The sequence below is a fragment of the Phragmites australis genome, chromosome 13 (assembly GCF_958298935.1).
Source record: "Phragmites australis chromosome 13, lpPhrAust1.1, whole genome shotgun sequence".
NCBI classification, from domain to species: Eukaryota; Viridiplantae; Streptophyta; class Magnoliopsida; order Poales; family Poaceae; genus Phragmites; species Phragmites australis.
Window position 1 is genome coordinate 9,824,274 of NC_084933.1, and position 25,448 is coordinate 9,849,721.

Genomic DNA, 25,448 nt, shown 5'->3' on the forward strand with positions numbered 1-25,448 from the left:
GTCTGAAGGTCCTCATCCCTGATTAGCCACTGGAACCTTCTCCCCGCCGCACTCCAACCATCTCCACCACTTGTCCTTGTCGCATGGCCACCTCGCTGCTGCTCCGACCCGACCCCATCAACGCTCGGGGTAAGATCGTCGGCCCTCCCTCTCTCATTTTTCGCCACTCGTCGGTGACACCCGGCCACCAGAGCCCCCATTCCAGCCAACTCTGGCCACTCTCCGCCGCATAGCGCCGCCATCGGTCGCTCCGGTCTCCCATGGACCCGTCGACTGAAGCCTCTTCTCGGTCCACAGCCATATAGACCTGGTCTACACTCTTTTCCCTTTTAAAATAAATTCTTTTTGATTTATGACGTCAGCATCAGTAATGTCTTGCACAATAATTAGTTTTCAGTATAAAAATAAACACTAAATTTTGGTAGTTTTGCAGAAAAGCCCATAGAACTTCGAACGCTCATAACGTTTTGCTCATAACTCCGATTTAGGTGATCTTTGTGCTCAAATTCTCATAGCGACGTGTAGAATCTATTTATAGGTTTTTTTTACCAATTTTTAGTATTTTTTGATGTATTGTTCTTATATTTGATTGTGTGCTCGTATAGACGAATCAGTTTAAGAGCAGTTCGGGAATTTCCGTGAAGAAGACTTTGAAGGAACTGTGCATCACCTTGACGAAGGCAAGTGCCTTGATCATGTTGTGAGCTCAATTTTCATTTGAAGTCAGTTTCACAGAACACGCAAAACATGCATTTTGTTTTTGTGGTGAAATGGGTAGTATAGCAAACACTAGCTTTATATATAGGTTTTACACTTGTAGTTGCCTATTTTCTCAATAATGTCATCTTTTGGATTAGCCATGCTTTTAGATAACATGTAGTATATAGGTGATGAATCATGAGCTATGGAATTAAAAGTTGAGATAAAAGTAGGTTATGATATTTGTTGTTGTTAAGGGAATTAGCAATAAGGAATCTAGGGTTTGGGCAGGAAGGGAATGTTGGTGTGTGTCTGTTGATGTGTTCCAGGCATGGTTATCCTTGGATGGATATTTTTCGATGATTACCCTTGCTAGATGGTTGGCGGTCTTGCCCAGACCATGTTAAGAACTGGTTCATGGAGCGACCATCCATGACAATAGTACAACCATGAGACCTATATGGTACGACTTGACTAAGTAACTTGATGTTCTCCTAGTGATGTATGAGCCAGTTGGATGTGTAGAGAACGAAATGGTACTTCCCGATTGTACTTGGCACAAGAGGGGGTTTTTGAGGTGAAGGGTTACTCCACTTATGTACAGCGATGAAACCTCAGTAGGCAAATGCATACTAGAAAAATCTTTGAAAAAGCCTCATAGTGATCTCTTGACGCACATCCCGGAAGTGTATAAGGTACCAACGGATACCGGCAAAAGAGTTGGTCACGACTCATGGGTAAAATGTACAACCTCTGGAGAGTGGCAAACTGAATATTCAGCTATGCTCATAGTTATAGGCGGCATGGTCCCTCACATGATTAGTTGGGTGGATGTTTTTTCTTGGTTAAGAAATGGTTGAATTATCGGAGGTTAAAAGAGATCTGTTGCACATCTTCCTTTTTGAAAAACTGCTTGTCCGTAGCTTCAGGCAAAAAATTGGTTTTTATGCAAATTGAACCCTAGAGGATAGAAAATCTAGGTTTAAGTCTCCATGTCAAACTTACCCCCATTTGCTGAGTATTGGAAGTACTCACGCTTGCTTTTCAGAAGGTGAAGTTTTTAAAGAATATCCTAAAGACGATGCAGAGTTCTAGGCTTGTGGAGCTTCCGGTCGACTGCCTGAGGAGTGGGCACTACGCTGTTATTTATTTCCGCTGCTATGTATTTTATTTCTTTAAACCGTGTGGTTATTTTGTAACAAGTAACGTTATAATAATGCGTATTGTGTCTATTTTCCACTAATGATGTTGCTATTTGTATATATAAATTGATCATGGCATACATATAGTTTACATTCGGTTTAGTCTTAAAACCAGGTATGACAAACGGTGATAGCAAGGTAGAGCGAGGTGCTAATAATGTGATATATAGAACAACATTTCCAGTGGTTATAACACCCCCCCCCCCTCTCCGTCTTTCATGATGAACACAGCACAATTACAGATCTAATCAAGAATGTAAGGACACTGAATATAAGGTGGATTTCTCTTATTTATTTATTTCTTTCTTATTGTTATATAATAGGAAAACTTTTTTTATATATAAAGGACAAGAGGAAGCCCCCTACTTAAGGAATAAGTTTGATAAAGAGCCCACCGAATGAGATGGAAGGGGGCGCTCAATAGGCTCCACCCCTAGCCGCACCTGGCTCGGCTCAGCTTCCTTAGCAGAGTCAGCCTCTCTAGCGCAGGCCGGCTTCACAACCGTTTCCTCCACGGTTGACTTCCGCACAATTCAACGCGGCAAGACAGATCCAACGCAAGGAAATTTGGGTAAAATCTCCATCCCACGCTACCTCCCAGTAAACCTCCAACACGCATGCTGTGTCTCCTCTCGCATGGCAACACACTCTTCTGGTGTCTGTTGTCTTTCCACCTCTTCTGACATGGCCCTTTGTTCTCGAATCATGGGACCCAACAACCCCATCATCCCTCAAACCCAAATCTCAACTGCCGGTAAGAAAAAAAAAATACAAACAAACCTAAATTGAAGAGCGTATATTAGGCGTGATACGGCTCTAGCCATCATGGCACTCACTTCGCGTCCCACTGTTACACTCGCCTCATGCCACATGCCATCGCATCGGCGCTCCGCAGCCAGACGTGACACGGCTGCAGCTAGGTTGCGGCTGCTGCTTTCGATTTGGTGAACTACTATTGCCATTCAAAAAAAAATTGTGCCACTAGTAATGTTTTGTGCACAATATTGTGGCCAAACAATGAAACATGCCCCCAACAACCATCTGCCGACAACATTAACTTCTCACTGTGTGACGAACCAAGCAAGGTTGTTCAGCAAACAACCTATTGGGATCCCCTTTTGACTTTGAACCTTCAATCCAAAGTAGTAGGTGAAAGCTGCAGAGGACTGGAACTATGGAAAGAACATTCCTCTGTTTTTTCACATATAAAAAAGCACAGTGATGTAACTTAATATGCAAAGGGGTTTCTGTTGGGTTTGAGATTACACTTGCTTGTACACAACACTTGGTTTGTCCAGAACAAGTAGGGAAAATAATCAAGAAAACTATGGCACGACGCACCGTGACAGAAGCAACGAAATACCTGGCATTTAGCAGCAGCAGAGCTTCTTGAGGCTTTTCAAACACCACAAAAGAAGCTAAAACAAATAATCCAATACCAATATTGACCTCAACGGGCAGTACTCTAATGGCGATATATGAGCCCAATCTGATGAACTGCTGCTCAAACTTCGTTCTTAGGATAAACTGTTGAGATGAATCTTTCAATGGATCAACAGTTCAGCAAACTTTCATATAACTGCCAGCACTTGGATGCTGCAGTAATGACTAATGAAGTATGCCTATTCACCCGAGATTACTTCGAGCTTGCATATGGGGCAGAAGGTGCCCCATTTTGTGAGCCAGGAATCAATACAGATCTTGTGAAATTCTGTAAACAAAGTCATCGATTATAAGACAGTTAAGGAGTTCGCAGAAATGAGAAGTTTCAAGCACAGATGCCAATAATATTTTCTGTTGGTCTACAAAAATATTCTGTGTTTAACAAAATGAAGTATGCAAAAGGAGCAACATATTCTGCATCTACCCAACAGTGTAGCCATTATAAAGAATGACAGAGCATCTCAATATCTTTGGCAACTACTGAGTTAGCAACAATACACATGTAGTGAAGTACCCAAAAAATCTCAATCTCTTACATGCACAGTGTAGCCAATATAAAGAATGACAGAGCATCTCAATATCTATAGCAACTACTGAGTTAGCAACAATACACATGTAGTGAAGTACCCAAAAAATCTCAATCTCTTACCGTGTTTGCATGGGAGATGCCTAAGAGTATCACCATTATTGTAGTCTTCTAAACAAATTGCACAAGCTTCCTGAAAATTATCTCCACTTGAACAGGGAGCACTATATGCCGAGCAGGGAAGCTTTTCCACCACATGTTTCTTGATGTAAGGTGGTCGATTATCAACTCCATGCCGTAGAAGTCGGCAGTTCCGCGCAAACAGAAAAGAGGCAAGAACTGATATGATGACAACAAGTGATACGAATGACATTACCAACACTGTCCCTGCAGTCTCATCCATCGATAAGTTCATACAGCACTCATCATCTTCACCTCTGGCAAACTTCTTCAGTGTTTCCCCAGCCATCTTGGAAACGAATATCGCAGGTATGTGTATGCCCTCAGAGTCACCAACCACTAAATCAACACAAAGGAGCAAAGCATTAACCCTACAGGGTATTTCCTACAACTACAAGGCCACGAGAACTAAATGGAGAAAAATGTATTTCTAAACAGCACAGAAATTATCTCATCACCTCCTGACTTTTGGTAGCGGATTTATTATTATATTGACATTCTCAATGAGATCATAGACTCATTTCCTGATTACCTAAAGACGCCATAAAACCTTGATGGGTATAGTGGTACCCGTTAGCTTACTATGTCTTTCCATCAAAAGCCAATTATAAGAAATATCATTTACTTACAGTTAAACGATAGAGGAATTGCTATATCTAAAATCCATTTGTTGCTTGAGCATGGCAAATTACTAATCGCAGGTACGTGTATGCCCTCAGAATCACCAACCACTAAATTAACACAAAGGAGGAAAGCATTAACCCTACAGGGTATCTCCCACAAAAGGCCACAAGAACTATATAGATCAAAACAGAAAAATGTCTTTCTAAACGGCACAGAAATTATCTCATCATCTCCTGACTTTTGGTAGCAGATTTATTATTATGTTGACATTCTCAAGTCTCACAGAGATCACAGACTCTTTTCCTAGTTTACCTAAAGACACCTTAGTACCTTGATGGATATAGTGATACAAGTTAGCTTAGCTATATCTTTCCAACAATAGCCAATTACAAGAAATATCATTAGCTTACAGTTCAACGATGGAGGAATTGTTATATCTAACATCCATTTGTTGCTTGAGCATGGTACATTACTAACAGAAAGGAGCAGGCCATCATTAGTAATAGATTGAGCAGCACTCCCTTCAAACTTTGTAGGCTGGTAGCAATGTTCAGACAAAGATCATGAAAACCTTTGGATTTACTATGCTCCAGTTCCGCCTATGCTAATGCAAGACTTATTGAGCAAGAAGCATACTTCAGCAGAAACGAGAAAGCAAGAATTAATGGATGTGAAAATATTATGAAACTATGAGTATGTTCACCAACAATTAAGAATTTGACACTGCATTTGTTAGATTTGTATAGATTGCACAAATGATGGATGGATACATTGAGGCCCAATGGGTACTATATATAGAGGTACAAGAGGAAACCCTAGGACTAAGAGATGACTATTATACCCTTAACACCCCAAAATTCAAGGAAGCGGCCACAAAAGAAGGATTCAACCCTGCCACCTAGCGTTCCCCTCCCTACCGCAACCCGCCCGGCCACCGCCGCCCTTGGCGTCCTACTCTAGCGACAGCGACAACGGCCCCCCTCCTCCTCTCTCTTCCCCTCCTTTCTCCTCTCTCCTCCACCTTTGCACTCCCTTGCTGGCTGGTTCTTGCCGAGCCGTGGGTAGTCTCGTCGGGCCTACCTCTACTGGCCAGTTCGTGCCTTCCAACGGCCAGATCTATGTCTTGGCCGCTGGCTAGCCATGGATCTATGCCTCCTAGTGTCTGTGCTGCCATGGATCTGTGCCACTGGAGTCCGCTGGGGATCTCTGCATCACTAGCCTTCCATGGACGCCGGGGGCCCGCTTCTATGGTGTCCACGGTCCGGTCGTGGTGCTCCGGCGACATGGTCTTTGTACAAGCCTGCTGCCACGATGCCCCCAGCCTGTTGAAGCGGCCCCGACTGTGCTTGCCGCGGCCCCGCCCCGTGGCATGGCCGGATCTGGCCTCGACCAGCTAGATCTGCATCCTAATGGCCAGCTTGCCACGGATCCGTGCTTCTTACCCCCCGAGGTTGGCTGCCAATGTTACCTGGACACAGACACAGGTGTCGGGATCCGACTCGGACTCAGGTGTCCAATTTGGCAAAGAAAATTTAGACACGCGAAATACAACTTAGAATCCGACACGGGTGTCGGAATCCAACTCGGATTCGAGGTGTCCGATTCGGCAAATAAATTTGAACACGGGTGTCCAGGTAACACTGTTGGCCGCCCATCGTCGCTGTGGGGTGGTCTTAGGCGTCAGTTTGGCGGTCTTAGCGCGTTCGGCTAAGTCGGCAACTCTCATCGGTGGCAACGGCGGCAGCGATAGGCTACCGCAGGGCTGCGTCATTCTGTGTTGCCGTGGAGCTGCCGTGTGATGCTGTGGTGCAGCATCGTGGCGCTTGACGTCGTGTGCTGCTGCAGTCGTGTGCCTCTCCGTCATGGGCTGTCGTGGTGCGGTGACGTGCCCGTGGACTATTGCCTTGGCTGAGAGTGCATGTGTGGCGCTCACCTGTTGTTTTTGGCAGGGGCCGCCAGCGTGGCGCCTTCATTCCTGGCTACAGCTGGCGTCTGTGGCGGCGGCATCGTGCCTGTCCCAGCTTCTACCGTCTACGTTTTCTCCTCCCCTTGCCCGGCCTCCTCCTCTTCTACAGGTTGGGCCTGTGGGGAGCTTCATGACGTTGGGATGGCCATGGGGCGATGCAGCTACGAGGTGGCACTATTTGCGTCTGCTGGCAGCGGCACCGTGCGGTCCCGGCTCCTAGCGTTTGCGTTGTTGTGGAGAGCTTCGTGACGCTGAGATGGTCGTGGGACGACGCGGTTGCGTGATGGTGGCATTTGCTGCTGCTTTGGTCCTAGCCCTTGCGCGGGCTGGCCGGGCGCGAGGGGCGGTAGGTGGGAGCCGCTGGCAAAGGCCTTGGCTAGTTTTTTTAGCCGGCATCAATGACGGCGACGCTCTTAGGCGCTGTTCTCCTCCTTAGAGGCGTTGTCAAGGCGTCTTCCTACTCCCCTTTGGAGCTTCTAGGTGAAAACCTGGTTTAGGCAACTGGACAGGTGACGACGGCAACTCGACGTCACGTCCTCCTAGGAGACGTCGCTCTGGAGGCCTAGTTTTTTGCGCCTCGATGGTCGTCGGCTTTGTGGTGGCTTCGTCTGGTTCGGTTTGAACCACCGGCTTCTCGGCGGCTCTCCTTTCTGGATTGGCGCTTCACAACAGCGATTTCTTCCAATGCGTGCTCCGCCGACCGAGTTGTGTTGTGGCAGCGTGGGAGCAAGGCTCCGCCAGCCGAGTCGTGGCGGCGTGGGAGCAGGGCTCCACCAACAGAGTTGTGGGAGAGACAATCGTTAGGTTGGTTAGCGCGCGAGTTGAGTTGAGTTGGAGTTGTTTGTTGTCATGTTTGCGTCTTTGATGTGGGTGTCGTTCTATTTTGAGGCCGTATTTCGTCTCGCGCTTGTTTGTCGGTTCCATTAAACCATGCAGTTGTGAGGTTTTCGGGTCCGGTTTCTCTTATAAACTGGGTCAATTCTCTCCTTTTCTAAGAAAATCGGCAATGCTCTTGCCGTCCTTCCGAAAGAAAAGAAAAAACACCCTTAACACCCCTCTCAAATGCAATGTGAATGCAATGATGTGTTTGAAGAGTTGACACTAAGCATTAGACTTCAAAAAATTACATCTGAAGTCCGATATCGTAGATGTCATCAAAGCGTGCAACTCTTGAACAATGTTGATGTAAAACAAACTCCTCCACAAGAAGGTATTGCCTTCACAACTCGCATTTCAGTAAAAATCACAAATATGAATCTTGCCTTGAAGACTTTAACCACAACGAGAATGGAGAGATGTGCCAAATCAAGCCGAAGGGAGAATAGAGAAATCACTGGTGCAAGACAGCAATCAATGAGACAATATCGTGATGAAGACAAAGACGACAATTGGTCATGATGTGTAGTAAGATGGCTACGAAAGGGCCAAGAGGGCAAGGTCGCATCAACGACGACGATGATGGGATTAGCCAAATCGACGGGAGTCAGCTAACCACAAAACAAAAGAAGCAATTGGCTAACTTGGTAGAATTTTGCGGACACGCACGATAAGATGAACATAAGGAGAATAATTGGACTTGGATGGACGCAAATGCAACGTAAGGAAAATACTCAATAGCATGCAATGAAATATGACTTAGTATACTGTAGATACTAGTACTAGCAGATGGGTAGTAGAAGCAGAAACAATTTGTTACCAAATTGTGCAGCAATGCCAAACCTAGGCAGTGCATATAGCACTGAGATGAAACCCAAAGCAAAGTCATCATCTAGGAATAGAATGTTGGTGAGGAAGCCCCAACGATACAGCAAGGAAGATGAAGGACCCCCCCCCCTATGGCGATGCAGGCAGACTGCGTTGAAGATGGGCGACGGGTGGCAACGAGACATAGGCTGATGCAGATGACTAGCAGGAGCAATGACAAGCTGGTATAGAGGCCAGACGGCAACCACAGGACGGGCAAGAGAGCCCAATGGCGAAGATCCACGACGGGTGGCACAATTGGCGGTACTGATGGCTGGGATCTTCGCCGCGATTAACAGTGGATGGTAAGTATTTGATGGGCGAATCCACGATGGCATTGGATGACGAGTCTGTGAAGGCCGATCCGAGAGACACCAGGCGGCGGGGCCCAGTGGCGGCCAAACGCGTTATTCGCCCCAGCTGCGGACAACGCCAGATCCATGACGAACGACACCAGGTCTGCGACAGCATCAGGCAGACGACGATGGCCGGATGTGGAAAGCCTGATCCATGATGAGTGGACGACGACAGAGATCTCAACGACGGAATCCAAGCTGGGCACCAGTGGGATCTGACATAGAGGTCCCGGCGACGGAACTCAGCAGTGCAAAGCACTCATGACGGGCGGGTGGATGTGCGATGATGAGCTACAACGATGGACGGTCGCAACAGCGGCGGCAACCGGATCAAGAAACGGCAGGCAACGACCAAAGCCCGACATGCGACGGAGAGCAGTACGACGGTAGACAACACGCAACAGAGAACAAAGCGCAACGAAGGACGGCGACGAATGACGACTAATGACGGTGGCGGGAGGATTTGCAACAGCGGCGACATGATGATGGATTTGGATCATGGATGGATTAGATAGAGTCTAACCCTAACCCTAACCAGGCTTTGATGCCATGTTAGATTTGTATAGATTGCACAAATGATGAATGGATACATCGAGGCTCAATGAGCACTATATATAGAAGTACAAGAGGAAACCCTAAGACTAGGAGATGACTCTAATACCCTTGACTAGTACTGCACCCTTAACAGCATTGAGATTCATCATTAATGCAAAATTTGCTTTCGTTATTTCTTCCTTAAATTCCTCAAACAATGAAATCCTAGGGCATAGAAGGTGGATGAGAGGTTACATGGTGTACTAATCCCTTGGATGAAACCAAAGTTACATTCTCATAGTTTAAACAATGCATTCTCCTCTTGTTCTTGTTGCAAAAGTTTGTTCCAACAAGAGGCAACAAAATAGGTGAATGTCCTAAAATATGCAATTTTACCACTAGAAATGAAATCAAGACATTCTGCATTTTTCACTACCAAATCAATGAATTCAGATTTATTAGCGAAAAGTATAGCATCATTTATTTTAGTTTTAGTCTCCTTAGTACTAGAAATTAAAGTCTCTCTTTTAGCTCTTTCTAGCTCATTTTTAAACAGCATTGCATAAGCAATCTGTATACAATTATGCATGAGTATACTTATTTGTTCCATCATAACATTGCACAACTATATTATATTGTCATGGCCTACCTAACAACAATGAGCATGCTTGCATAGGTACAACATCGCAATTTTCATCATCATGATAGCAACCAATTGAAAAATAAACTCTTAGCCATTTTTTTACCTTCGGCACTCCACAAGAATCAAACTGTTGCATATAGTAAGGCAGAGATGTGAAGTAGTGCCCAAGCAAAGCTTCTCAACCATGTTCGTGCTAACAAGACTGTCGTAACTCCGTCCATCAATAGTAACCCTGCAAGAGTGCTCCTTGATGATGAACCTTGATTGAAACAGATTGTGTATTTGGTTGCTTAGCGCTCTCCATATGTGTATCGAGGAAGCAATTTACCACAAGCCTCAAACACAAATGGAGTGCAAATCAACACAAATGCAACATTTTTTTTAATCAAGGTTCATCGTCAAGGAGCGCAAAAGCAAGGTTCTCATTGATGGGGAGAGTTGCAACAACCTCACGAGTATAGAGATGGCAAAGAAGCTTTGTTTGACCACTACTCCTATATCGATGCTTTTGTGGGAAGGACGTATAGGCGAAGGGGCAGGCCCACAACAACAGTAACAGCAACCGAAAATCCATCAACCGAAAGTGGCTGATTCTCTTAGCCACAACAATCTGCGTGAAGAGAAGATATAGACAGATTTGGTTAGTTTGGAGTTGATTAGTGCTGATTAGGATCCTTTCTAGTTTGTTACCATGTTTGTTAGTCGGTTGGCTTAGGCATTAAGGCACCTAGTCTATAAAGGTTGTCATAGGGTATACAGGAAGAAAACAAGCAAGAAACACACTTCTCAAAGCAATCGGCATTGTCGGAGCCGCTGTCGTGGCTGAGGAAGAACCTCCTCACGGCAAGCCGGACGACTTGCCGTAGTTACCCCGATACCCCTTGCACTCATCCCCGAGCCCAACTCCTCCTCGTTCCTCCTCTCACCAAACAATCAAGGACACGCGATATCAATTTGGTATCAGAGACAGGACACCAATTCGCCGCTACCGCTTCCCTCCCACCACCATCCCCACCACCACCTATTGCCATGGCCGGCACGGACGATGCACCAAAGGAACCGACAACATCCGACCTTGCTGCGCTTCTGGAACGGGTCCTCGTCAAGATGTCCTCTGTCAAGACTCACCTGTATCGACATGATCAGCGCATTGCGCGCATGGAGAAATTCCAGGCCAGTGGCGATGATGACAGGTCACACGATGACTCGCCACCAAGGACAACCCATCAGCACTGCCAAGACAACCGCGTCGATGATCATTGTGGCATCCCACGCCACCACAAGTTGAATTTCTCTTCCTATGATGGTGACGAGGATCCTCTTCCGTGGCTCAACGAATGTGAGCAATTTTTCCAAGGGCAACGCACAACGAAAGACGAAAAGGTATGGTTGGCATTGTTCAATTTGCAGGGTGTTGCCGCTCAGTGGTACTATCAACTAGAGTGGGAACACGACGTTCTGTCCTAGGCACGGTTCGCTGACTTCGTCAACCTCTGTTTTGGCCCACCTATTCGAGCCAATATCTTGGACGAGCTTAAAGATCTTCGCCGGACCAGTACAATAGAGGAGTATCAACGCCAGTTTCTGGCACTCCTCTGCCATTGTGATGACCTACCTCCGTAACATCAAGTCAACCTCTTCACCGCAAGCCTTGGCAAGCCCATGCACACCGACATCGAGCTTCAATGCCTGACCAATCTACAGATGGCCATGAGTTTGGCCCGGGCATACGAGCAACGCTTGCACAAAGGAGATTATGACGTCAAATCCGCGGCTCTACCCACTGCGGACTCCAATTGGCCCACCGGTGCGACGCCGAAGCCGATCTCGATCGCTATTTCTACTCCAACACCGACAGCAACCATGTTCGCGTCAACAACATCGCTTTACGCCGGGACAAAAACACCGGTGCCACCAGCCATCAAAGCCGCAGCACCACGCTCCCAGTTTCGACAGCTGACGACGGAAGAGATGGCCAACAGAAGGATGAAGGGGCTATGCTTTAACTGCCCTGAAAAGTTCTCAAAGGAACATGTTGGCAAGTGTTCCATGAAAGGGGTCTTTTTGCTAGAACTCGCTTAAGATACTCCTGAGGACGACGAAAGTAGCTTGCAAATTTTCCTGTTAGTCCTAACCAGCATTCAAGCGGCCCATACCATTCCGTGCTCATGGGCGGTCACACTATCACAGCGTTGGTTGATAGCGGCTCGACGCACACCTTCATCGATGAGACTGTTGCACGACGTCTGGGGCTCAACATCAAGCCACGCCATGGGCTTACAATTGCGGAAGTAAACGGCGAGCACGTCACCATGGTGGGCGTCTGCAAGTGTCAGTTTGTGACTATCGGACACGAGCAGTTCACACTTCACTGCTTCGTCATCCCCCTCGACAGGTTCGGTCTCATGTTGGGCGTCCACTAGCTCCATTTGCTTGGGCCTATCCTATGGCCAAGGTGTGGCCATGGATCCCTCCAAGGTGGATGCGGTGGAGAATTGGTCGTAGCCACAGTCGGTACAAGCCCTGCGAGGCTTCCTCGACTTCACAAGGTACTATCGGGAGCTCATCGCAGGATATGGAGCCATCGCCTCTCCTCTCACTGCGCTACTCAAGGAGGCATTCTCGTGAAGAGAGGATGTCGAGGCTGCCTTTGTCGTGCTCAAGGCTGCACTCACGTCGGCTCCATTTCTCCAACTGCATTCCATGCACCATCGTAAGTGATCAGGACCCGTTTTTCACAAGCAACTTTTGGGAAGAACTCTCTTTCGATTGTCAGGAAACAAGCTTCTCCACAGCTCTGCCTTCCACCCACAAACGGATGGTTAGTCCGAAGTCGTCAATCGCACAGTTGCCATATACCTCCGGTGTTCGGCAGGGGATCAGCCACGCTCGTGGTAACAATGGCTTCCATCAGCTGAATTTTGCTACAATAGCTTGTACCACTCGACGCTCCGGGACAGACCATTCTTTGTGGTCTATGGCTGTGATCCACCGGTCCTACTTTCCTACCATGGAGGCATGGCTTGGGTATCGGTAGTGGATCGCCAGCTCATGGACCACGAAGACTTTCTACGCGACATTAGGGAGCGGCTCCTTCAGGCGGTCGATTATATGACGAACAAGCACAACAAGAGTCATCGCAACCTCACGTTTGACGTTGGTGAGTGGGCATGGCTTCGCTTGTAGCATCAGCTGGTAGCATCAATCAAAGAAGGCGCCAGAACAAAGCTAGCACCCAAGTTCTACAGACCGTTCCAGGTTAGCGAACAGGTGGGCGAGGTCGCCTATTGCTTGAAGCTTCTGTCGGCAGCACGAATACACGACGTATTCCATGTCCCGCTGTTGAAGAAATACATCGATCCTACACCTACAACAATGCAACCACTACCAGAAATCGTTTAGGGTTGGATGGTGCCATCACCAGCCAAAGTCTCGAAGGCGTGTCTCAACCGAGGCCGCTGGCAAGTCCTGGTGCACTGGCTCAGTTGCGCGCCGGCTGAGGCAACCTGGGAGTATTTGGAGGACTTCACCAAAACTCACCCGACGTTTCAGCTCAAGGACGAGCTGTTTTTTGGCGAGGGAGGAAATGTTACCGATGCTTTCGTGGGAAGGACATACATGCAAAGGAGCAGGCCCACAACAATCTACGTGAAGAGAAGATATAGATAGGTTTGGTTAGTTTGGAGTTGATTAGAGTTGATTAGGATCCTTTCTAGTTTGTTACCATGTTTGTTAGTCAGTTGGCTTAAGCGTTAAGGCACCTAGTCTATAAAGGTTGTCGTAGGGTGTACGGGAAGAAAACAAGTAGGAAATAAACTTCTCAAAGCAATCGACATTGTCAGAGCCGCTGTCGTGACTGAGGAAGAACCTCCTCACGGCGAGCCAGTCAACTTGCCACAGTTACCCCGATACCCCTTGCGCTCTCATCCCTGAGCCCAATTCCTCCTCGCGGTATCAACTCCACATCCCCAGTCTTACTGCATTCAATGGTTTAATTCTTGGTAGGTTGAAGGTAACAAAAAGGTTGAGAGTAAATTCTTTCATGGGTCTTACCATGGTACTGTAGATTGTGATGTTGTACCCATGCTTGCATGGTCGTTATTGTTGGGTAAACCAAGCAATATGATGGAGATGTTAAACATTATTGTAGAATAAATAGATACAAAAACTTGACCAACCTACAAGGAACTAGGTGGCATTGTTAATAAGAAAAAATAGGCACCCAAATTCGCGTCGAAGAGGACTCAAACTTGGGTGATCTAGGCATACATCCACACCCTCAACTAATTAAGCTTGGCTCTGTTCCTAGAATAAATAAATATACTCATGCATAATGGTCAAAAGATTGCTATGATATGTTATTTAAAAAGATAAGCTAGAAAGAGATAAGAGAGAGAGAGCTAAATTATAGAACTAAGGAGACTTGAATGGTGATGTCATAATTGCTAATAAATCTGAATTAATCGATTTGGTAGTCAAGTCTTATTCGTTTATAAACTTGAATTAATTGATTTAGAAGTGATAAATGTTGAATGCTTTGATTTAGTTTCCAATGATGTAGTGAATAATGTGCCGATGATGTCTACTTTGCTTGGCTGCAACCGTTCAATTCAAGTGCTAGTTTGCTTACAAGTACAATAATCGATCGTGTTTTTCCTTGGTCTAATAACGTGCATACATGTCATACCTTGACTTGATTTTTCAATTATTGCAACGTTGCATGCTCTCTCTCTCTCTCTCTCTCTCTCTCTCTCTCTCTCTCTCTCTCTCTCTCTCTCTCTCTCTCTCCAAAGACTTAACCAATGAAAGAAAAAAAGTAGGGACACTTCATCTCTCCCCCTCTCCATATTATTAAGTATAAAACTACGCCTTCTCACTAAGCCATATCACCGTAAGTTAGCGGCCTTTTTAAATCATTGTGATTAAATTAGCCAGTAATTACCACAGAGGGATGACACCGCTGACTTTGTCTTAAGGGGAACACCGAATTCTGGCTGATCAGGAAACTCGGTAAAACCAGTTCTCAGGGAGGTACCCACAATTTGCAAGCATAGGGTTCAAGCCCAAGTGGGTGGCCACGTCCATGGGAGACTCTACCAACTGAGCTATCGCCTGGTTCTCTAAATTAAGTGAACAAATTCTAATCAGACATGACATTTGCAAAATTCTTATTGGTCATGCTATTACATGAGGTGGACATATTTTTTCTTTGTGAGGAGGTAGATTGAATATTATTATCCTCTAAGTCACACACGTGTAAGCATACATAGATCCATCTTCAAACAATTTAACAGAGAAGCCACTACCATCATCAGCTTAAATTATTTGTTGAAGTAAATATATGGTATAAGTCCATTTTTGGTCCCTTGACTCTTAGGTTTGTCTAATTTCTACATCCAACTCCAAGACCATCTAATTTCTACCCTCAACTATCAAAACCGGCACAATTTACAATCGAGCCCGTTAGAAGTGGCATTTGGGTGATGTGGCGGTAACTTTTGCTCCATGTTAGAGTTTCTTTCCAAATAGACGATGGCATGGTGTGTATTTGTAACCCTTTCCTTTCTCTCTCTCACCACCGGTACCACCCATCATCCCCAATCTCCCTCTTTCTTTTTCTTCTCTATCATCCCTTCTTCCTTCTCTAGCCACCCTTTCTGAGTGATGCGGAGGAGGCATGGCTCCTCATTGTGCTCTACAACGGTAGCCAAACATGACGGAACTAGATCGAGGACGACAGACGGTGATGTCAATGGTGGTCTTCACAGCTGCAGCTCTAGCTCATGGTGCCACACCATGCAAATACCGCTTCAGACAAGTTAGGGGTACAAATTGAACCGGTTTTGATAGTTGGGGGGCATGTTTAGACAGATTTAGAGTTGGGGGTCGAAATTAGACAAACACAAGAGTTGAGGGGCAAAAATGGAATTATTCCTAAATATATATATATATATCAATAACAACAACAAAGCCTTTGTCCCAGGTAAGTTGGGGTAGGCTAGAAATGAAACCTATAAGATCTAACTAAAAAGATGATGGAAAAATAGTAATGATAATAAAGGTACTAGTAATAGTAAAAACAAAATAACAGGATAAGGAAACTGATGTATAAGTTATGATTCTGGCACGTAGATTGCTAACTTTCAAACGTTTCTATTCCTAAATATATATAATCGCAAGGAATCCCTATATGTTCCACACAAATAGTCATCCTAGTTTCTTATGCAACCTAAACAATTAGAACCAATGGGTCCTTCAGAAACAAAACTATAATGGGACAGCATATCGACAATCCCAAGCATTTCTACGATTTTAATACAATCGTACACTTGCACGAATATAACTTGCACTAGCTAAACAATTCCTTCAGTTAACCACTACTTCAACTGGAGGGCAAATCAGCAAATGAACCGTTAAAGAAGTAGTAGACTAATTCCTAAACCAAAGCTAGGGTTAGGACAAGCACAGAAGAAAGACAGGGTGAGGAGCATGGTGGTGCGCCACTCACTGGAGTACAGGCTGGCCTTCTCCTCATCGTCATACACGATGGCAGCGTCGAACCCGGCCCGCTGCGCCGCCCGCACCTTGTCCTCGAAGCTGCAGTTGCCCCTCGCGATCAGCACGAACGCCCTCCGGCCCGCACCGCCGCGGGGGGTTTTGATGGGCGCACACGCCTCGGCAGGATCCGCAGCGCGCAGCGAGCCGCAGATCCCATCGCCGCCCACGCGGGGCCCTGTGTGGCGGCTCCGAGGAAGTAAGGGAGAAGGGTTGGAGCTCAAGGGAGGCGGGAGGGGGAGGGGGATGCTCACCGAAGCGCGCAGGGGCGTCAAGAAAGGTGAAGGAGAAGGAGGAGGAGTGGAGGCGGACGAGGGCGGCGCAGGGGCTGAGGGCGGCGGCGAGGAGCAGGAGGACCACGCGGGGGTTCATCGCCGGGGCATGGGATGTGAGTGAAGGACGGATTTTCGGCTGCTCTCGTAACTTCGGGAATACTAGAATTTAGGATTGGATAGTGGATACTCCTCCCCCTTCCATTAATTGAAACTGGTAATAGGAAAAATTGGAAAATGCTCCTCTCAGGCGATTGAAAACACAAGTTACTACCCCATCTCCATCCGACCGCTTTGGTGCTTTCCTTTTCGTCTAGCTTGAAACGCTCGGGCCTCCTTTGAACACAGGGTTTCCAAGAGAAAAATGGAGGATTCGATATTCCTTAGGAATTTGTACTGTTCATACCTTTGGATTACAGGATTGTATTTGGATCATTATTAAGGATCCCGACGGCTCCTTAGCTTAATTAGCTCAGCTTGTCAAAGGTTGAGCATGTTCCCGTCTTCCGAAGTCCTGGCCTTCCGGAGCTCAGCCTCCCGAAGGTTCGGTCTCCGAGGTTTCGGCCTCCCGAAGCCTTCCCTTCCAGAGCTCCGCCTTCTGAAGGTCCGGTCCCGAGTCTTCGGCCTCAAGGCTTCCTGGAGGTTACTGGGTGACGAATCAGTTCTCAGGAAAGATCTACCAAAAAGTAAGGACTAGTCGTACTTTGCCTGCGAGGAAGTGACCGGCATTTAATGCCTAGGCTAGTGGATGCCGCTCTGACACCCGAGCATGATGGTACCTATCCTGACACCCCTGGCGGTGCGGCGCCGGGCCGCAATTAGCAACCCGCTTACCCCCTTCAAGGGGCAGACATCACGATAATTACCACGGTGGATATTTATCTCCCGACAGGATAGAAAATAGTCTTTCGGGATAAGGCTCAGTAATTTAGTCGGATTCCGGATATTTGTACATTATGATAACTTATACGCCAAGCTACGCATGGCCCTATAAATAGGAGGCCATGGTCCTCTGGGCAGGGGGACAGACACAGAGCACGAATCACAGCAAACCTGTGATTCTCCCCCCAGATCGATCCATTTTCCTACCATTAATATACTCGTGGTGTTCCTTCCTCTCAAACTTCGTCCCTAAGCTTGAGTCTCCTCCTTAGAAGGAATTCTCGCCTGTATCGACATGATCAGTGGCGCCGTTTTTGTGAGGATTCGAACACAGAAATGCTAAGAGAGGTAGGATGCCACCCAAGAAAAAGACCATCAAGGCCGCATCGGCAGCGGCCGACCCTCAATCACGCCTGCGTGGCAGTCTAGCCGGCTATACGCGGCCGGCACCGACAATGGCCCCACAGCCAAGGGGAACGGGAATCTTACGGCCACCACCAACCCAACCATAACTACAGCTGCGGGAGGCACCGAAGGGTTCTTCACCCCGGGGACCCAGTAGCGACAAGGCGAAGCCCCCGCTAAGCCCCTGGGGGCTGTGGTCGGCGCTGCCAGTGGAAACACCGCTCCGCCCGAGCAGCAATCACGCTTGGCGGCACTCCTGGCACAGATGAAGGAGCTACGGACGGCCCTACGAGCCGAGCAGGAGGCTGCCCACACCTTCGCCGCCGCTCCCGGGACGACTGGCGCGTTTTTGACCCAAGCTCTACGAACAGGCGAGCCTCTCGGCGCAAGGACGCAACCCGTTCAATCCCCGGAGCCCCGGGACCGGCGTCGTGAGGACCCCCTGCAGGACCACGACTCTCCCTTGCGGGCCGACCTGCAGGCCATACCCTTCCCGGAGGGTTTTTGAACCCCGAAGTTGCCTAAGTTTAAAGGCAATTTAGACCCCGACAAGTTCGCCCGATCCTACGCCCTAGCTATAGAGGGCAGCGGGGGTGGGCCAGCCACCATGGCTAAGTGCTTCCCCCTTGCCCTAGAAAGGGTGGTCATACGCTAGTTCTGGGTACTGGACCCCAGCACCATTCACACCTGGTCCCAACTCTGAGACCTTTTCCGCAGCAACTTTCAGGGCACCTTCATTGAACTAGTAACCTCCGGCAGCCTGTTCACTATCAGGCAGGGGCCAGATGAAACCCTCCGGGACTACTTCCGAAGGTTCTCCCAGACCAAAGCCCAGATTAGGGGCATATCAGACTCTTCGGTCATCGATGCCGCAACCCAGGGCCTAGCCGAAGGCCCCTTGTATGATCGACTAAACCGGCGACCAATACGTACGGTAGAAATCCTCATGAGCAAGATTGAGGAATATGCACGGGCAAAGGAAGAAAAGCTCCGTCGGAGGTGCTCACAAGCTGGCGAAGCTTCTCATACCAACACCGAGGGACCACACTCGCAGGCTGGATCATCACACGCCCCGGCTCCCCCATCAAAAGGAGCTTAGAGGAGGCCCTTACCGCCGGGTCCCAAAGAGGGCGGCAGCAGCAACATCGAAACGTCAACTATATCAGCCCAAGCCGCGAGGCACCGAACCAAAACCACTCCAGGGGACGCGGCCGAAGATGCTTTGGAGGCCTCCCAGAGCGAAGCCACGCCCCAAACCCACGTTCCGAAGAAGAATCCTAGTGCACTCTACACGGCGCGGGACAAGGGCACAATACCAGTAACTGCCGAACCCTCATCACCTTCTGAGAGAAATACCTCGGGAGGCAGGCGGCCCTCAATGGTGGGGCCCCCAAGGGGCAGTCCGAAGATCACAGGCCATCGGCCAACCGACAGGTAGACCACCTGGCCCTACAAAATCCTCCGCAGCTAGCCCTACCTTCACCACCCCAGTCATCCCTAGAACCGCACGGTGACGAAGGAGTGCGGGGAAAACGGATCGTCCTTGCCATTACCGGCAGAGGGAGCTCCGGAGGCACTTCGAAACGACAGCGGCGAGACTATGCCCGTGGGGTGCACCACATCAGAGCAACTAGCATCCACCGATAGGCCTCTGACTGGGCCGACGCCCTTGTAACATTCACCATCGACGACTCCGAAGGGGTAAAATTTCCCCACTCCGATGCCCTGGTCCTCTCAGCCAATATCGTCGAAGTCGAGGTCCGAAGAATACTGGTTGACGGAGGCAGCTCGATGGACCTCCTGTTCATGCATGCCTTCGACTAGCTCCAAATTCCGCAAAGCCGGCTCTCACCAAGTAGCAGACCCCTCCAGGGATTCAATGGAAACCCCCTCAACGCCTTAGGATAGATAGAACTCCCCATCTTCGATGAGGGCTCTTCATCATGATCCGAGGTTATCACCTTCGACGTCATGGACGTACCATACGCCTACAATGCCATCCTAGGACGGGGGACCCTGAACAGATTCGGAGTTGTACCCATCACAATTACCTCTGCCTGAAAATACCCGAACCCCAGGGGCTAATAACCATCCACGGCAACCAAGACCTGGCTAGACGCATCGCATCGAGTATGGGCACCCCGCTCCACTCCCCAGTCGCCATATCCACACTATGACATGGGAGGACTCAAAAGATCCTCCGTCGACGCAACCAGGGCACCGCTGCCCCCCAAGGCCACAACCAGAAGGGGACATAAAGCTAGTCCCCATACACCAAGACCAACCCGATCGGACCTTCCAAATAGGGGCAGACCTCACCTCTAGGCAAGAAACCCAACTTCTGGCCGTCTTACAGAGTAACCTCGACATCTTTGCATGGTCCTCATAGGACCTCCAAGGAGTCAACCGCAGCATCATCGAGCACTTGCTCCAGGTCGACCCGAAGGCAAGGCTCGTACACCAGGGGCTCCGCAAGCTCTCCCCGGAGCAGGCAGAAGCCGCAAAAGAAGAAGTCCAGAAGCTGCTGAAAGCCGATGTTATCCGGGAGGTTATCCACTCCGATTGACTTTCCAACACCGTCCTGGTAAAAAAACATACCGGAAAATGGTGTATGTGCATCGATTTCACGTCATTAAACAAAGTATGCCCCCAGGATCCGTACCCTCTCCCCCGCATCAACCAGCTGGTGGATTCTACCGCCAGCTACGAAATGCTAAGCTTCCTCGACGCCTACTTCGGATACCGCCAAGTGTGGATGGCAACGGAGGATGAAAACAAGACCAGCTTTATTACCCCCTTCGGAGTATACTGCTACGTCCGGATGCCCTTTGGTCTTCGAAACATCGGGGTCACGTTCTCTCGCCTAGTACACATGGTGCTGCAACAACAGTTAGGCCGCAACGTCGAGGCCTACGTAGACGATATCATGATAAAAAGCCAACCAGAAGCCACCCACGTTGCCGACCTACAAGAAACATTCAATAGCCTCTGACCCGCTGGCGTGCGGATAAACCCAGAAAAATGCGTATTTGGCGCTAGAGGTGGAAAAATGCTAGGATATCTTGCCTCTCGAAGAGGCATCGAGGCCAACCCGGGCAAGATTCGTGCTATCACAGATATGTCGCCCCCCACCAATCCTAAAGAAGTACAGTGCCTGGCCGGCCGCCTCGCAGCCCTCAGTCGCTTCCTTGCGAAATCCGCTGAGCACAACCTCCCTTTCTTTAAAACGCTAAAGGGCTCCGAGCCGCTTAGCTGGACACCAGATTGCCAGGCAGCATTCGAGGCCCTAAAGCACACCTTTCCCACCTCGAAAACCTCGCGATGCCCCTCCCCGGTGAAGGACTGGTCCTGTACCTATCCGTCTCCGCATCCGCCGTCAGTGCCGCCCTGGTACGAGAGGAAAAAAGTGGTGGCCACCATACTACATCTTAGAGGCCTTAGCCGGAGCCAAGGCACGTTACACTGTGCTCAAAAATAGCATATACCCTGCTGATGGCTTTGCGCAAGCTCCGACACCACTTCCTTGCCTACGACATCACTGTCCCAACCTCGTACCCGTTGGGCGACATGTTTCGCAGCCGGGAGACAACGGGATGCATCAGCAAGTGGGCAATAGAGTTAGCCCCCTTCGTCATAAGGTTTGTAGTCCGCACCACCATAAAATCCCAAATCTTGGCAGACTTCATCGCCAAATGGACCCCGGCAACAACCGAACCCAACACCACGCTGACCCAAGACATCTGGACCATCTACACCGACGGAGCATACTGCTTCACGGGCGTCAGAGCTAGCGCGGTCTTCATCTGCCCCACAGGCCAGCAGGTCCAATACGTCGCTCACCTAGATTTCAAGACGACCAACAACATAGCTGAATACGAGGTCGTCCTCTTAGGTCTCCGAAAGGCCCGAGCCTTAGGAGCAGCCAGAGTCATCATCCGAACCGACTCTCAGATCGTCACTGGACACATCAACAAGGACTTCCAAGTCCGCCATCCAGACATGGTAGCATACCTCGAGGTCATTCGCAAAACTGAGGCACACTTCCGCGGTGTATCCATATGAAGCATACCATGGGCGGACAACAATCAGGCAGACACTTTAGCAAAAGCTGCAGCCACTGGCAAAAACCCACCAATAGGCACCTTCCTCGAGACCCTGCACCATCCGACCGCCAAAACCCTTGACGAAACAGCCGTCGCCATCCTCCCCATCTAAACTGCGGACTGGAAGGCCTCCCTCCTATCATTCCTAAGAGGAACAGCAGAACCGGACGGCCCAATTGCACTCCACCGCATCCAACATCATGCCAGGGGCTACCACCTCATAAACAACACCCTTTATAAGACAGGTGTCTATGCCCCCCTCCTTCGATGCATCACTAAACAAGAAGGAGCCACCCTCCTCAGAGAAATACACGAAGGCCTATGCGACAGTCATCTAGCACCTCGGGCTCTGGCCGATAAGGCACTTCGCCAAGGGCTCCATTGGCCTACGATCATGTCCGACGTGGAAGAACTTGTCCGCACCTGCCAAGGATGCCAATGGATTGGACGACGAAGCCACCGAACTCCAACACCTTTGCAACCAATCACCCCTGTCTGGCCCCTGGCTCGTTGGGGTATGGACCTCATCGGTCCATTTCCCCGTGCCAAAGGAAACCTCCAGTACGCAGTGGTCTCATTAGAACATTTTTCCAAATGGGTCGAGGCCGAACCGCTCATTACGATCACATCAAAAAATGTCCAGAAATTCTTTTGGAAGAACCTAATATGTCACTTTGGCATCCCACAATAGCTCACGGTGGACAATGGCACACAATTCGACTTCGGGCCCTTTAGACAATTCACCGACGACCTTGGCATCGAATTATGCTTCGCAGCAGTTCGACACCCTCAATCCAATGGAGCTGTCGAAAGGGCCAACAACAACATCCTCTCTGGTCTAAATCGGTACCTCGTCGGCTTAGCTCGAGGCCTATGGGTCGACGAATTACCCAAGGTTTTATGGTCCCTTCGCACCACTATCACGTGGACCATCAGGTTCACACCCTTCCGCCTCCGAGGTCAAGGCCTGCTTACTCAGGGTACAACTCCCACAAACTGACGGAGAAAGGGAGCTCTCCCTCGACCTTACCGAGGGCACGCGGCTCCACGCCATTCAAAACCTAGATCACTACATTCAGAAAACTAAGGCTTGGTACTATCCAAGGGTTGCGCCGCGAAACTTCGAACCTGGCGAACTCGCGCTTCGACGCGCCCTAAACCCGGGAAAGCTATGCAATAAATGGGAAGGCCCGTACCTAGTCCTCGAGTCTAACAGATCTGGCTCCTACCGACTGGCCGATGCAGAGGGCACCCCCCGCAAACACAGTTGGAACGCAGAGACCCTCCGCAAGTATTATGTATAAAGAACCCCAACATTCCTAAAAAAATAGCATCTCGGAGGCATAAGCCTCCATGCTGGACAAGCATTCCGTCCGCCATCTTTAGGGTCTCGCCAACCTACGTGGCGGATAGGCAAAGACCGCTCCAGCATCTTGAAGGCATAAGCCTCCGTGCTGGACAGGCATTCCGTCTGCCATCTTTAAGGTCTCACTAACCTATGTGGCGAATAGGCAAAGTCCACTCCAGCATCTTGAAGGCATAAGCCTCCGTGCTGGACAGGCACTCCGTCTGCCATCTTTAAGGTATAGCTAACATACGTGGCGGATAGGCAAAGATCGCTCCAGCATCTTAAAGGCATAAGCCTTCGTGTTGGACAGGCATTCCATCCGTCATTTAGACCTAGCAAACCTAAAATGTCGGATAGGAAAAGACTGCTCCAACATCTTGAAGGCAGTGCCTTCATATCGGACAGGCATAACACCCCTCGTTATTTCTAAGGCCAGGCCTCCCTAGGCATGGCGAGGGGATAAAAACACCAACAAAACTGAGTCTATCACCCGACCCTTTCGATGCCCCTCGAAGTCTCGCACCCCGTGGCCGCCAGACAACCACAGGATGCAAAGGGGCTGGGACAAGGGGCACAGGCGAAACGTCGGCGCAATCAATCATCAAAAAGAGAGAGGAAAAAGAAAATACAAAAGTCTTTTTATATAGTTAACCGTTGTACATCGAATCTATGCCCAGCAAACTGGCTAGCCTACTACGCACCCCTGTACCACTACGGGAAGACGAGGGTGTCCGACCGCCATGCCTCCCAGACACACCACGGGACCTGGAAAGTCATCCACGACAACTGTGCACGGGTGGCCGATGCGAGCCCTCTCCACCAAAGGGGCTGCTGCCCGAAACAACGACTCGACCCCAGGAAGACAAAAAATCCACCGGGAAGCGATACGAATCGAAGGACGAGAAGTCCACTCCTCCCCCTACCCCGCTAACGAGGCCTCCGCGACCTGTGCCTCCTCCACCTTCACCTCACCCAAGGTAGACTCAAGAATTTTTGAAGGCACCCTTCCGTCAGAACCCCGGGGAAGGACGAAGTGCCCTAAGAAGCGTGAGCTGGCAACCTCCCGGGCCGTTTGGGCCGCACGCTAGTCATCTCTTGCGGTAAAGCATACATCCGAAGCGGACACCGGGTGATCCTCCGGCTCGACCTTAACCAAAATGTTGGCAGTCACCTGCGGGTCAATGCGCTCACCAGAATCGCAGGGCATAACAAAGCGACTCCGCCGATGAATGAATGGAGCAGCCCCCAACGCACCAGACGCACTCGATCCCTCCCCGGAGGCACTATCCAAGGTACATATGAGGCCTCCTCCTGCCTCGGGCCGCCGTACCTATACACGCAGAGTAGACTCTGGTTAAAACTCAAAGGCTCAAACATCGTAGAAACAACATAGGTAAAACATAGGAAGACAGGCGCAGTTTCCATCAAATAAAGGAAAGGTTATATACATAAAGCAGAAGGAGGCGGTCAACATATTAGAACTCAGCCCCCCTCTTGGGGAAAGAAAAGAAAACAAAGACAGCCGTGATAGAGCTACACCTCTGGGCATCCACGCTTGGCTCTGGAGGGGCATCAACGCCAGACAAAGCTCCCCTAGAGGGCCGCGAAACACCTGTAGACTCTGAGTGAAGCACTAGACCTCCCAATGAAGAACTCGGGTGAAGGACCCCCGAGGCACCCGGAGCCCCCTGACCGGCCATGAAGCGCAATGTCACGTTCCGGCCATGTTTCGCCCATACGCCGCGACGAAAGCTCTCCAAGGCTGCGCCAATCTCCATCGGAGGTGCCTCTGGCTGGAAGGCCTCGACCACAGAGTCCGGCACCTGCCGCTCTAGTACTTCGAAGGGACTAACCCCCGCCTGGTACAGCAGGGTCAGCTGAAGTGCAGCAGCCATGCGAGCGTTGGACCTCGCATATGCCTCCGTGTCCCTAACCATAACCTTCATGGTAGACCGAAGCCAGAAAAG

The 25,448-nt window shown here is 49.3% G+C and overlaps 1 protein-coding gene across 1 annotated transcript; it reads right to left on the minus strand.

The window, feature by feature from the left end:
• Positions 1–3,107: 3,107 nt before the first annotated feature.
• On the minus strand, positions 3,108–17,100 carry LOC133888061 (receptor homology region, transmembrane domain- and RING domain-containing protein 1-like). Its single transcript, XM_062328168.1, has 4 exons — positions 16,726–17,100; positions 16,425–16,649; positions 3,994–4,389; positions 3,108–3,612 (listed from the first exon to the last, which is right to left on the minus strand). The coding sequence occupies exons 1-4, from the start codon at positions 16,841–16,843 to the stop codon at positions 3,524–3,526; spliced, it is 828 nt and encodes a 275-aa protein (XP_062184152.1). The 5' UTR covers positions 16,844–17,100; the 3' UTR covers positions 3,108–3,523.
• Between the last annotated feature and the right edge of the window lie 8,348 nt (positions 17,101–25,448).

Bases quoted from the DNA above. Each gene is read 5' to 3' on its own strand.
- LOC133888061 (XM_062328168.1), bottom strand. From the start codon at position 16,843: ATGAACCCCCGCGTGGTCCTCCTGCTCCTCGCCGCCGCCCTCAGCCCC. The intron at 4,390-16,424 runs GTGAGTGGCGCA...GTGTTGATTTAG, and splicing joins GAAGGCCAGCCTGTACTCCA to TGGTTGGTGACTCTGAGGGC. The intron at 3,613-3,993 runs GTAAGAGATTGA...CTTTGTTTACAG, and splicing joins GCATCTCCCATGCAAACACG to AATTTCACAAGATCTGTATT.